The sequence below is a fragment of the Lissotriton helveticus genome, chromosome 4_1 (genome assembly GCF_964261635.1).
Source record: "Lissotriton helveticus chromosome 4_1, aLisHel1.1, whole genome shotgun sequence".
NCBI classification, from domain to species: domain Eukaryota; kingdom Metazoa; phylum Chordata; class Amphibia; order Caudata; family Salamandridae; genus Lissotriton; species Lissotriton helveticus.
The window spans coordinates 92902397-92917767 of NC_136063.1; the positions used below are offsets into that span (position 1 = coordinate 92902397).

Genomic DNA, 15371 nt, shown 5'->3' on the forward strand with positions numbered 1-15371 from the left:
CTGCAATGAAGACTTGGGCTTCCCTTGGGTGCAAATCTGTAATTTACTGAACAGAATAGCGCTTGTAAATGATGGAATATAATTCATGGATGAGACCTACATCCCGTGATTTATAGGCTTTGGAACTACCACTGTTCATGCAGTAACAATGCCCCAATTTGTATATCCTTTCCAGGTCTGGTGGGCGCACAGTAACTCCAAATAGTAATGGTGCCCATGGAAGTGCTTCCGTCACAGGCTTCCGTTGTTTCCCCAGTGTGGTATTACCTCCTCAGATCAGCGTGGTGGGAGGGCCAACATGCAGTAACACTGAAGGAGCTCCAAAACTCAGAATATTGTATTTTTCCAACACTTACTTTGCCATATTTTTTTTGACACATTTTCAAGGGTGAAGATGACTGGGTGAGAGGGGTATGTGCACACCATTTGTAACACTGATTCAGGCTCACACTTGCCCGTCTGCATCATCATTATCGTCTGGATTGTGGAGGATTTGATTGGAGAACGAGGACCAAAAGTCTTTTGTTACAGAATGAGAAGCCATGTTGGAGAACCTGAGCATTGGGTTGGAGAAGAAGGTCTACCGAATTTACAAGGGGGACAGGGTGTCACTTTGACACCCTGGTGCACCCCTGTTTCGGGCTTGCCTGCCATGTGACACACAGACATGCCCTTAGGTGTACATGCACAGATGTGCATGTACACAGGAATTCGTTATTTACCATGGAATAGTATTCCATGGTAAATAATGATTCGGTAAGGGCATGTGGCACTGATTACAGTGCCACCTACATATTGATTTACAGAATCGGTAAATTTACCGATTCGGTATTTTACCGACTCTGTAAATTTACAGATTCTGTAAATCTAAGGCCCCCTACATTTCAAAACCCAAATACCGGTCGGTAAGGGCCGAAATCGGCCGTTACCGACCGGTAAGGTCCTTCCTACATCTGACCCTAAGTCTTTTGTTCCAGAATGAGTAGCAGTGTTTAGGAGCTGAGTATTTGGTTGGAGAAAGACGTTCCAGAATGGGTATCAATATTCAGTGCTCTAGCATTTGGTTGTAGAATGTGGCCCTAAGTCTTCTATTCCAGAATGAGTGGCAATGTTGAAAAGCTCAAGTATTTGTTTGGAGAATTGAGGTCCGAAGTCTTCTGTTCCAAAATGAGTAGCAGTGCTGAGAGTTCAAGCATTTGGTTGAAGTATTTGATATATCTCTGGGGAAATTGACCAATGCAATGTTCATGATCTTTCCCTGAAATCACGACTCAGTTATAAAATACACACTCTCCTCTAATGATCCTTACTCTCCTCTGATCTTCCTGGGTCTTTCACAAAGTGTGTTTGTGAATCATTAACAGGTACAGAGAAAGATAAGGATGTTTACGTCTTCCTTAAGAAGGCAACTATTGTTAACAATCACTTGGGGAAAAGCAGAGATGGAGACTATTGACCAAAGAGAGTACTTTGAATTTACAGCCATTCTATCTCACTGCAGACCAAAGAAATTCACATGATTCTGAAGAATTGTAATATCACATGATGTGATAGTTAACAATAAAGAATAATCTAATTTTTGGGTGAATTTAAGGTTTACAAGACAATCATTCTGCATTTCTTTGACTTTGGTCCTATCAATGTAAGGAAATACCTACAATACCTAACCGCCCGGCTCTGAAATAAGAATTCATCCTTTGAATTTCCTGCGAGACAATTCTACTGTGTTGATTGGGGCTAATCGAAAACACACTGCACACGTAACTCATTTACAACCTTGCATGAAGAAATGGGCTTCTTTTTGTGATTAAAGTGAGGCCCATTGACAGTAAAGAGTCCAGAAAAAAACAAAGTGGAGAGAGTTTCGAATTTCCCTAGGAAGGGGGAAACTAGAGAGAGGTCTAGAGACCTCAGCTACTCTAAGGCAGTAAAAAGCCAAGATGTCCACTGCTCAAGAAGTTGTGTGTGTACGCGGTCCAAAGGCCTTGCCAACCCTGTCTTTAGATTTAAGTGCCAGCTCTAGGCAGCCCAAGCCAGAGCCACATGGAAGGGGCTCATCTGTCCGAAGCTGACACTGAAAAGATGGAAGCAGTCTAGCGGTGGCTGATCCTTTGGCAGGGGAGGGCGAGCAGCCTCCCTGCATAAAGTGGGCTAACGGGGATCTAGATGTCTGCGTTGAACCTTGGCTGGATACTCACAGACACTGGCATCAGAGAGGGCATTCGTAGATACCGATAGAAAAAGTATAGTGTTCATTGCTTAGTCACATATAGAATCACAACAAGCCTTCAAAAGCTTCACTGTGGTCTCAGGCAGCTTTCCATTCACTGACAACTTCCTGCTTAAAAAGTCGCCATCTTTGCAGTACCTGGGACCACCATAGTTTCCACAGCCGTATAAGTCACAGTGCCGTATAACATTCTTGCGCTGCCCACTGCACATCGTAGGAAACTTTCTGCCAGGCTCTAAAAATGTGGAAAAAGTCAAAGTGAGTATGCCCGTAGATTACGAGAAAACTATTTACACATTGCATTATATTAGCTTTTTTCTTAACTATTTTTATTAGGTCTTTCATGTTCGAATATACAATGAATGCTAGTACAATTACATCACAGCTTTTTTGTCCTAGTTGCCTTCATCTCCATTCCGTGTCTTTGTTTTTATCTTTTTAATTCAAGTTTGGCAAATTTTCCTGATCCACCTGCGCTCCTTGCTGTTCCCTCCCTCTGTCTCCAAACAATGACCCTCAGGGGGGCATATGTATTTTCTCTTGGTCAATTATACAATGTACAATACTAGCCTTGCTGGCTTGTACTTTCAACTGAGTTCCCTGTGCATGTCTTCACTCTAGGAAGAGGTGTGGCGCCGCGGCCAGGGTGACTGACTCTGGAATCTGGGGATCAGGGTTCGATCCCCGGCTCCGCCGGCAGGTTAGCCCAGCACCATGCGACTCTGGGCAATAGCTTGCTTAATCTTCCCGATGGCCCCCAGCGCCTAGAGACCCTTACGAGTGATTGTGCGCTTTACAAATGTGCATTATTATATTATTATTATCTCACACTGACAGTACCCCAATTGTAACTCTCATAACCTTTGCAACTAACTACATTGTCATATGCTTGTTTACTTTAGGTTAAGCCCTGGGAATAATGAAATATAGGTACTCTTGGCTGCTTGGTATGGATTCCATACCTCTCAAGTCCTCTGCATCCAGATCCTATGCAAACGAGGATTAACTGTCTTGCAAGATCACAGATTGTGCTTTAAGTTGACCTCATCTGCATCACGCCTCTCTTCTTACTACACCCTCCATGTGCTAACTAGCTGGTGCCTAGTGCCAGATATACTGTATATTATGCGTCAGTTTCAGCATTGTCCTCTCCTCATCCCTTGCTACATCTCCAGTATGCAGGGTCAAACTTTCACCATCAGACTTTAGATCTGGCCTCTTTCCACGCTCCTTCAGGTTCCTGATGCTCTCCCTCCACGCGTATAGTTCGACAATCCCTATCCCCAGCACCATCTTCTCTACAGTTCCCAATTCTCTTTCACTCAGCTAAGGGTATTCTATCATCTCTGCGTTCTTGAGAAAACGGGTAGAATACTAAGTTTAGAGTACAGTAGTACATATGCATGAAATTTAAGTCACAGCAATATAATTGCCTGTAGTTGCTCGAATCAGGCTCTCCTGACGATCTACCTCCACCTCACATCTTGTCTATTGCATCTCCTCCGCCACTTAATAGTCTCACAGAGCTCTTCAATATGTCTTTAAATCTGGAGACTGTTCCTATCAAATGGAAATCAGAAGGGGTTAAACCTATTCTAAAAAAACAATCGGCAGATCCGAAAGAACACACTAACTATCAGCAATTATCCCTGCTACTATACTTTAGGAAGGTAATTAAATCCCTGGTCAACAAACAACTAATGACTTATCTAGCAAGCCATCAACTGTTTATCCCTTCCCAATCAGGTTTCAGGGCTAGTTTCAGCATTGAAACAGCCTGGTGAAGGTAGTGGATAACATAAAACTCTCTTTGCAGGTCCTATTGGATTTATCAACTGCCTTTGACACCATCTCTCATGCAATCCTAAACAGAGGCTAGAAGAGATTGGAGTAGGAGGCAAAGTCCTCAACTGGCTGAAAATGTTTCTAAAAGGACATACCAGCATCGTACAATTAGATTCCCTAGTCTCCCGTAGTTTAAGGGCTGACAAAGGGGTTCCCCAGGGATCAGCGCTTGGCCCCATTCTTTTTAAAGCTTATGGAGCCACCTGCTATGGCATCATGCAAACGCTACGAAATTGTTCCCAATGGATACCTTTGGAAGCCAGAAAAACTTTGGTTCAGGGTTTGATCATCAGTCATCTAGACTATGGAAAGGCACTTATGGCATCCATCAACAAAGAACTATATATTCAACTCCATGTGCAGAACACTGCTGCCCGACTAGTGCTAAATCTTCCATCTTATTCTTTCATCTCTGTCCTCATCTTCCCCCATCTTGAGATCCTTACACTGTCTCTTAATCAGGAAACATACTTATTTCAGACTCATCTGTATCGCACACAAGTCCCTCTACATAGTTGGGCCAAGTACCTAGTTAAGAAACTTAAGTGGTATCCACTGGCGTAACGAAAATTGTGGGGGCATCCCTGCAAGGTATGTAGAGGGGCCCCCTCCGGGCTCAATTAGGAGCTCTCTGGATAGAGTGCAGTGCTGAGGGGGCCCCCTGGAGCTTCGGGCCCCCCCGCACCGCGTAGTCTGCGGGGGCCTGTGTTACGCCTCTGGTGGTATCTACCAAAAAAGAACGTCAGGTCAGGAGGCAAATTCGTTCTGACCCCCCTTAGAGTCTGAACCGCCAGAAATGGAGATAGATCTTTCTCCAACTTACCCCCACAACACAGGGAACAGGCTTCCAACGCACCTCCGAGCCATTACAGACCACACATTGTTTAAAAAGCAGCTGAAAACCTGGCTATTTTAATCCACCTTCTTTTGCCTGGGACACATCAAGTAATCTGCCCCGCTACAGCGCCATGAGACCCTGCGGGGTGATATGTGCGCTCACTCAATGGTCATAACATGATTCACATGATTTTGTGAATTTCGCATCATGCTTGTTACATATAATTCCAGAAATGACACCATTACACCACTTTCTGTAATTATATAAATGCCTGCGAACGCACAGCAATAACATAACGTGAGCAGCTGTTGTTTGCGGTGTTTTTGTTTAAATAGGTCTGTGCACCAAAAAGAGACTGAGGACACATTTCACTCTAATATATGACAAATTTACATTGTGTGTGATCACATGTAATTTGTATAATTATGCTGCAGTATTGCACATCCCTAGTTTAGAGCATGCCCATAATGCTTCAATTTCCACTAGAAATAACCCGAGGTGAACTCGCTTGCAATCAGAATTGCTGAGTATTTGCTAATTCATATCCTTCATAGTAAGGATGCCTCTGTTTGGATGGGGAGCAGCAATTTCACCACTCATCACCCCAATTTCTAATCCCTTATTAACATACCTTCTGGGGCAGGTATGTGGTCATTCTTAATATGTAATTCGGGTTTGGATGCCCCAACATCTTTATTATTTGGACTTTTTTATCACTGTTATAAAATTCGTTATTTTGTTCCAAAGAGCACATACTTTGTCTTCTTCTTCCGTGTTCTGCTTTACTTCTAGATATGCTAATGGTCCTAGGAACCATCTCCTGACTAATGAACTCTGGCTTTTGTGGCGGTCAGGGACAGCATTTCAATAAATTAAATGAAGTTTATTTATAAATTAAGCAGTTTTATTGACATATAAAAGGGGGCATTCCAGGACTCACCTTGCCGTGAGGGGGGGCATTCCAGGACTCACCTTGCCGTGAGGGGAACGGCACATCAGCGCCAGGCTTACCGCTCCAGCACTGGGGCAAACACCGAGCGCCAGCACCCTCGTCGCTACCGCCGTGAGGGCAGGACCACAAGCCCCAGGTGCCCCGGCGGTCGCAGCACTCGCGTGACGACACCAGAGCGCCCGGAGGCGCGATAAAGCAGAGGAGCGCCGAGCGCTGAGTGGGGGCATTCCAGGACTCACCCTGCCGTGAGGGGAACGGCACATCAGCGCCAGGCTTACCGCTCCAGCACTGGGGCAAACACCGAGCGCCAGCACCTTCGCCGCTACCGCCGTGAGGGCAGGACCACAAGCCCCAGGTGCCCCGGCGGTCGCAGCACTCGCGTGACAACACCAGAGCGCCCGGAGGCGCAATAAAGCAGAGGAGCACCTCTCGCCCCGCGAGTCGCGCGTGGGAGAAGCCCGGGACAAGGGCGGGACAGTCTGTGACAGTCCGGGACTGGACGGGGCTGGGCTGGGCCACAGACTTAGATCTTTACGCCACACCGCTCTTCGGTGCACCCTCACAGTGAGATTGAGATTTGTTATTATTATTAATACCATTTGTATTCCCTATTAAGACAGCATCTAGTTGTGACATCAGACTAGGATTGGCTATGGTGTAAAAGACACACTAGAGCAGTAAAGACAATATACCACAGAGGGAGGACATACAATGTCTAAAACCAAAGGCGAGAAGGTTGTAGCAGGGGCAGGTGCTATTGATAACTATATGGTGAAAATGGTAAATAAAATAAATAATGATAGGTAGAGAGGGTTTCTCCATTGATCCCTCAGACACCCCTATTATGTTGGATATTCATTTGGAAGCCAACGAAAATGGCACAGGGGCAGGAGCTAGTACTTTAGTGGAGGCACAGGTTCATCCAGAGCCGCTGGATGAGGACACAAACATATCATCTAGTGAAACTGAGGAAGCCCCACCAGCCCCCAGACCTATCAGAACATGTAGGAAACAACAAAATAAAAAGGGGGGAAAGTGTAGTAAAAAAAGGACACACACACCCAAAGAAGTTAACCATAACCCGGTTGCTCCTATTACTACGCCAGAGGGAAGTACTGCAGCTAGCATTACTTTAACCCCAGAACAGTTTGAGCTACTGATACATTCATTAGAAGTCAAATACGAGGCCAAACTAGTGGAAACTGTTCAACCATTAGCGCTCAAGCTGGATACTCTTACAGCAGAAATAAAGATGCTTGGGGCTATGTTAGAAAAGCAGATGGCAGGGACCAATAAATTACCACCAAATAGGAATGTCCAACTAGGGACAGAGAAGAAGAAGAAAGTACAGGCAGAAAAGCAGCAGAGACCGCCTCAGCCGTTAGCAAGACCAGGCTTAACCATACCTGATCCCTCTCCCCCAACCACCACAGTCCCACTCTCCCAGATAAGGCCGGGAACACCGGGAATGCGGGTAATGAAAAGCAAATCTATTAAATCTATTAACCTCCCACCTGACTGTGCCCCCTATGTCGTGGTTCTAACCAATGTCCCTCCCTCTGATCCTCACTCTGCCCAGCCCAGAGAAGAATCTCTTGATTCACTTAAACACAAAACTGTGGCGTGGCTACATAGGAGATGTGGCTTTCCAACTAAATTTGCTACAGATATTCTAACGACTAGAAGGGCAAACTGGATCGGGCCTTCGAGGAAGACATGCAGTGGAGAATGTATAATAGTAAACTTTAGACACCCACAACATGTCGCTACAGTCCTGTTACGGGCAGCCTCTATGCAGAATGATGAAAATAGTATCTGTGCCCACCCCCTGGGGTATTTTTATTCACACTTAGGTAGAACTATCCCGCTAAGTGCTAGTATGAGACCTTCCACACCCTTTACACCTTTTGAGGCGCGGCCCCCGGGAGCAATGCAGGGCTCTGGGGAGACAATTGCTTCACATTCGGGCCCAATCTTGTGACCTATAATAGATTTGATGCATTATCAGGCCTAGAGTTATGCGATTGACAGGAGGGATATGAGGGCTTAGGAGGGGATAAACCTGCAGGGGTGCAGTGTGTAGAGCAAGAAGAAGCGTGGTTGAACTTGAATCCTAATTATAGCAAACCTGGGAGTAGGTGCTATAATTTGGTGGATAAGGTAAAGTTTTTAAGTTGGAACATTGCTGATCTACGATCTAAAAAGGAGGATAATAATTGGCTGAACTTTCTGAAACAATATGACATTGTGGCTCTTCAGGAAACATGGGATAAGGACTGCAACTTTTGGATAGATGGATTTACATCCTACTTTGTGCCAGCACAGAGCTCCTCTGCAGGGAGAGACAAAGGGGGCCTACTGATTTTGGTCTCCGTGTATATAAGGGGGAGAGTAAAAAGGGTTGAGTGTACCTCTGCTAATTCTCTCGTTTTAGAAATTAGTCTGATGGATGGAACAAAACTAATACTTGTGAATTGATATAACTCACAGCAAGAGGATCACCCAAATGAACATTTAAGCTGGTTGTCTGAATTTTTAATTTCTTATAAGGAATCGCAAACCACTTTCTGTTATTTTATTGTGATGGGCGATTTTAATGTACATTTATGTAATATGAACTGTCAAATTGTTGATAGCGATGGTCCTGAGCTCACATGCCCGCAGCATTTTGAGCATACTTCTAAGGGGGAAGCATTGGAGAAACTATTGTCCTGTAAAGATCTATTTGAGGCAGGGTTCCCCGATGAGAAGACCCGTACCCCCACGTACGTTGCAAGGGGCTGCGAAACAATAATAGATTACATATTTCTTTCCTCGGTTCTTTTAAAATTTGTTTTCTTCTATAATGCTATACCCTCCCCTTTTAGTGACCACAACCCGGTGGTGATGGAATTAACAAATGAACTCTATTTTTTAAATAAAAATGACCGGCCACGGGCTGTAGTTGAAGTAAAAGCTAAAGATCAGGGGAGAAAATTGAAATGGAGCAAGGTTATCCCAGTAGATTTCTTTCAGAATATTATAACAAAGGTGGCCCCAGAATTAAATATATGTACAAATCCATCTGTACTTGGGGTGGAAGTAATAGCCTCTTTTGAGACTATCTGTTCTCAGGTGGTCAAGGAGCTAACGATAACAAGCAAAAAAGGGAAATCAAGAGCAGCTCAAGACTGGTTTGATCATAAATGCTCTAAAGCATATAAACTTTTTTAAAAAGCCCTAAATGAGCTTCCAAGGAACAAAGCGCGGAGATACTCCTCTGGGAGTTTATTCATAGCGCTATATAAACCCATAAATAAATAAATAAATAAAAGGCTTGGTTGCCGAGCGGAGGAAAGCCTACCATAGAGCCGTCTTGGAACGGAAAAAAGAAATAAAAATAGAGGTATGGGATGACTTAATGGATAAGGCCACCATGAAAGATAGCGCTAAGTTTTGGGCAATAATTAATACTCCCCTGTTCTCTGACAAACAGAATTCTGTATTAGAATTAAATATTGAAGAGGAGGAATGGTTAAACCATTTTAAAAAAATCTATGGGAGTGACTTAGAGTTGGGAACTTGTGCGGTTCAAAGCTCTAACGACTCCTTCATGCCGGTAAATTTTAATTTAGGCGATGTTGTTAAAGCAATAGAGGGTACAGCTGGACAGAAAGCTCCAGGCCCTGATGGGGTCCCGGCAGACATGTATAAGGCGAACATGATGTATTGGGCTAAGATCCTGACCAATGTCTTTAACACCGCGGCCATTGTAGGGCCCCCGAAATCTTGGTCACGGTCAATTATAATCCCCGTGTTCAAAAAGGGTCAAAGGGGAGACCCCAGGTGTTATAGACCTATCTCACTTCTCGATTCTTCCTTTAAAATACTGGGGAAAGTCATTCTCACAAAAATATCGGATTGGGCTCTGGAAAAAGAAATATTATTGGATGCCCAGTATGGCTTTAGAATCGGGAGGGACACGGAGGACCAATGCCTTAATTTACACCTAATAATATCTAAATATACAAAGGCGGTAAGAGGCTCCATTTTCTTGGGCTTTATGGATCTGTCCACAGCCTTTGACTTGGTGAATAGGTCTAGGCTGTGGACCATGTTGCTGGAAATGGGCTTTGACCGGTCTCCCGTGAATTTCTTAGCCGAATTACATAAAGATCTGAGTGCCTCAATACGGATGACCACTGAGGGGAAATGCACGGCTAGCTTTAAGTCCGGTAGAGGGGTGCGCCAAGGCTGCATCCTGGCCCCTATGCTGTTCACCCTGTATATAAATTCCCTGGAAGCTAACTTGCTAACTGCGACACTTGACATCCCGCGTATGGGTGGCTCACCAATTCCAGTGCTACTCTACGCGGATGGTGCCGTTTTATTGGCAAGGACACCTTTGGGTCTACAAAGATTGCTTGATTCTTTTGGAAATTTTATGAATTCTTTGAACCTAGTGGTCAACAGTAGTAAATCGCATATCATGGCTGTAGGCACAGGAAAAAGCAACGTTAGATCCTTTCATTGCGGCAAGGAGGAAATCAGTAGAGTTAAAGCATTTACCTATTGGGGGTTGTCTTTGATGACAAGGGAACGTGGACACCCCAGCTAGCTACAAAGGTGAAAGCTGTGAGAAGCTCCTCAGTAGCAATCTTAGGATTTGCTAAAAGATTGGGGGGGAAACCTTATGCGGCAATTTTAACAATTTATCAAGCCAAAACTGTCGCAATAGCTAGATACGGGGCGGCTATATGGGGGTATACTAAATCTGCCCCCATTCAGATAGAGGAGAACAAATTCCTAAAAGCTCTTCTTGGCCTCCCACAATCCACTGCAACTCATGCCATACATCTTGAGCTGGGATTGGGTTACATCTCAGATATAATCAAACAAGCTCCAATCCTGCTATGGATGAGAATATGGTTGAATTCAAATGTAACCTTAAACCATAAGATTATAAGGGATTGTATGAACCTTGACAAAAAAGGACATCCATTGGCTGGAGTATGTAAAAAACTCAAGCGAGAAAATGGGCGCCCTGAGATTTACCACCACCCTGAATCTCTATGTAAAGCAGACCTAGAGTGGGTTAAGAAGAATTTTATTATGCAAAGCGAGGCAGAGCGGGAAAATCTGGAGCTTTGCAAATCATCAGTCAGGACCCACTTTCTGGTAATTTCGTCATTAAAAATGCAATCATATTTGTTAGTTGTTACTAACCAATCCCATAGATGGCTTCTGACGAAATTTCGCTTTAATCAAATACACCAGGTGCTATGGGATTTACACGGATGGAAGAGGCCTGAAGACGTGACCCCGTGTAAATGCGATGATTTCTCCCCCCAAGATACTATGCATTTTATGTTATTCTGCCCCTTCTTCCATAAACCAAGAAAAAGGTTTATTTTTCCTGTATTGAATAAGATGAATTTTGTCCAATGTAAACCTGCATTATTGTATTTACAACTGTTGGAAACTCCTTATATTATGTGTAGTGTTGCTAGCTTCCTTGTTGCGTCTATTAGGAGTAGGAGATTGAGATTGAGACAGGGAGCTGAACAGGATATGGTAACTTGTATAACATAGGTCATGTACACTGATTAGCGTACTTTAACAATGAACGCATCTATTTAATGTACCTTTTTAACTGAATTTTAAACTGTACATAATACTTTTTAATGATTTCATTTTGTATAGCATACTTTTAGGATTTTAAATAATCGAATAAAGTGGTTTGACTGACTGACATATAAAAGAATTAACTAACAAAAAAACTATTGATAACATTTAAAAGGAAGCACGCTACTAGGAATCAAAACAACATAACAGAAAACATAAAGTATATAAATAAAAACATCATGAAGCATAAAAACATATTCTAGGTGCTATCTACATATGTAGTTTGAGTGTTAATCCAGCAGTACTTGAAGTTTCAGTGTTACTTGAGTGGACTTGCTGATAGAGAGAGGAGGCCCTCGCTCCCTATCCAATAACCTTTCCAGCTGTGGCAAAGGCCATGGCCACCAGCAGATGAAGGTTAAGCCCTCATGTTCCTCACCACCAGCAGTTTTAGTGTCAATACCAGGGTTACGCGGAATTGATAAAGAAGTAGAATCTGCTTTTGCTTACTCGGCTGGTGTGTAGTTAGTTTGGATCAGTGGGTCCTTCAAGTTGCTCAGTTTGGTTTTGCTCCCCACCCCTCCTCACATACCTGCAGTTTGTATCCAGACATCAGCAGATGCTGCCGGCATCAGAAATCCAGACACTGCTTACCAAGGGTGCAGCTGATGTGGTACCCGATGCACAGAGGGTCACAGGAACTTGCTCCAATACCCTTTAGTCTCTAAGAAGGACAGAGGTGTAAGGTCACTATTGGATCTCAGGTTTCTGAAAACCTTCCTCCAGAGGGACACTTCCAAAAGGGTGACATTGGCACGAGTCCTAGCTGCCATGGTTGGCGATGGCCAGATTCTGTCCTTGGATTTGTGTACGTTCTTGAACTGCCCCTGTAGTCCCAGAGATGCTTCCTCAGCAACACTTTCAGTTCACCGTCCTGCTCTTCGGCCTTACTTTTGCCCTTTGAGTGTTCACCAAAGTGGCAGCTGTGGTCCGGCTCATCTTGCACATGGGGAGTACCTGCATTTTCTTAACGCTGTCTGTCCTGTGTCTTAACTGTACTTTCCACTGGGAATTTAGTCAAGTATGTCCTGAGGGTCAATCCGGACATTATGGACTGTGTTTCCATTCCACTGAAAACAATGGACAGTCCAGTGTTGTGACCCTGCCTGTAGGAAATGGTTCTGAAAAGTACCTTTGATACGTTGCCAGGGCCAGTGGGCTGTGGTAGCAAAGCTTCACTTTGTTATTGAATACTTTCCTTCATCCAATCCTCTGCATCACCTCAAAGAAACCATCATATTCAATCCTTGTTATGCTAAGTAGAGCTATACATTGGCTCATTTTGTCTCAGGGGCATCAAGAAGCTACAAAGTATCAGGGCACCTGAATCACAACACAGCCCAGCTGATCTAGTTACAGTTTATGGTCAATTTAGGCACAACAAGAGGGTGTCCAGAGGTTCCTTCTACCTGAGATGGTCTTGGGTAAATCTACTCTGCGTGGGAGCCACACAGCCTTGCCCCCGCTCCGGGTTTCCTTAACTCTGAGAGTGGCATGGACAGGAGGGACTTCCTCTTATGGCCCAGGGAGGAGAGATCTACTCTGCTTTCCTCAGGTAGCTTGAACCTGATGACCTCAATGCATCATGGGCTACATTGAGTATTTAAGCTGAATTTGCTTTGTTCACCAAAGGTTATATAGTTTAGCTGAGGTTCCACCTGCTCAGGAACCTGGCCAAGGTTCTCGAATTTATGTTTTGAAACCTGCCAAACACTGAAAAATAAAGGTGAACATTGTCCATCGATGGACTGCGGCAACACTATTGGGCTAATGATGAAAACATAAAAATCAGGCACATTAGAAGCAGAAGAAGAGTATATTCATGAAGCACTTTAGAGAATGATGCATGTTTGAGTGACAGTACCCGTAGGGATGCAGTCCTCTGATGTACTTTGGTCTGTAGTCCAATCAGAGGAGAATGTCGTGGATCCAGTCGTCGGTTGGACGGTACTGCTGCCGGGCGTTGCAGAAGTTGATCCTGTCACACAGGAGAACATGCACAAATAAGGATTGTGTAATGAGTGCATAAGCATGCATTGTTGTGTACCTGAGTGAGCGTGCACCCACACACACACACACACACATAAACACTTTGCATCATTTAGGAAAGAGAAGCTAGAGGAATGTATACAATTCTACCAAGAAGGTGCCCATGTCTGAGGTGCAGAATTGCATTGGACACTGGGTGTGTTGTGATCTGAGGATCCTATATAGGCTCAGAGTCTCTGACCCTGGCTAGAAAAAAGGTAGCATTGTCAATCTGACTGGTTTCCTATTTAGTATTACAGAAAGTGATATCACTCTTCCTCCCAATCACGTGAAAGGAAGTGACATCAGACGAACACTGTCTGCCCCAACAGGACGTTAATCCCAATGAAATGCTCACAATTTATAACTGTCATTAAACCCACATCATCATAGCCAGCCTGTTTTTTTAATGGTTTTTTCTACAAACACGTAAACTGCATGTCTCTTTCGAAACTAGGGACGCATCCTGTTTTGAGAGACAACTTCTTTCCTTGTTTGAATTTCTACAAATACATAATTTATACATTTTGATAAGGTCAAGAAGGCCCTTGTTAGAGGACAAAAATGCACCTTTCAGTAACTGGTATATTTTTCCTTCCTTCATGTATGAATGCACATGTATTTGTAGATGAGCATGCATTAGTTGGCACCCTGGATGTATTTGCCTAATATCATATTGATTAGAATACACTTTGCCAGGAGGATGCAGATCTAGCAAACGTTCATGCTAGACTCTGATCCCTGAGAGCAGTGTCAGGGACTTGTCAGGGACTATTTCCGTCTCCCATCCAATCCAGCCGCTGGTTTTGATGCCATAAAAAACCTAGAAACCTTTTCCTGCGAGCTGCGGTGTGCAGCAAAGAGAGGTGATAGCTGTCAGAGGGCACAGACCAGCATCATTATATATCATAAGAACGGGTATGGTACCTTGATATCGTGACCAAAATATCACCTGACAGAAAGACTGTGTCCTAAATATAGCTCAAAAAAAGTCAATAAGAGAAAATCTACACCAATGTGACCATATTTTTGATAATGATATTCTGACATACACACATCCCTAAGACTATTTGGCCATCTTAGAGACCTATCTTGCTTTTGAATGCAGGTAGTAAAATAGTCACTGAGATAAGAGCTCACACACTTGGTTTGGGCTTATTTCCTCACTTTTGTAGCCGAGACCTTGACTTATCCTAAATTATTTACACATAATGTGTGAGCTACATCCTAGTAGTTTCAACCATGATCATCAGCAGCATACGTCAGAGCAAGAGGCAGCGTTGCATCACCATCTTGGATTTGGCTGATGCGCATTGGAAACAAAGTGAGGAAAGGGAAGCGGGAAGAACACAGCTGATATGGAAGACATAAAGAAAATACCTAAACTGACAATGTCTGGACCTTTTGTAATTTTTTGGAAAAAAGTAGGGGTGGGTGGGACTTGCGGAGTTACATAAAAATTCTAAAAGATTCTGCCAAGTTCCACCAACGGGCAGAAAATATGAACATCACGGTACTCGTGCTGCAATTTAGCACTAGTAGCACAGGCAGCAATGAAAAATCAGCTTAACAGGTTCCGCCATCCGCGTGGAAGAGGTTAAACCGCACCATGCGGTGTGTACGAGCGCACAGCCATTCCAGTTGATTGTGCTGCAGCTTGAGTAAAAAATCTGCTTGGGCTGCAGTAAATCTACTTGAGAAGCAACCCTCTAACTGTGACCACTCGCAACCCCTTGCGTTACAAAATGGCACTAGAAGTCGCCAAATCTAACCTTTCTGGAGCCTTGCAGAAAAAAAATCATTCACGGATCGAT

General features: G+C 43.9%; 1 protein-coding gene across 1 annotated transcript in view; it reads right to left on the bottom strand.

Annotated features, from left to right (window-relative positions):
- The window catches only part of LOC144828385 (uncharacterized), a 169439-nt gene that overhangs the window by 20690 nt on the left and 133378 nt on the right, over nt 1-15371 (bottom strand). Inside the window, exons 11-12 of the mRNA XM_078686498.1 lie at nt 13394-13507; nt 2369-2465 (exon numbers count right to left, since the gene is read on the bottom strand). Of these exons, the coding sequence (XP_078542624.1) occupies nt 2369-2465; nt 13394-13507 (211 nt within the window). The remainder of the gene's footprint in view (nt 1-2368; nt 2466-13393; nt 13508-15371) is intronic.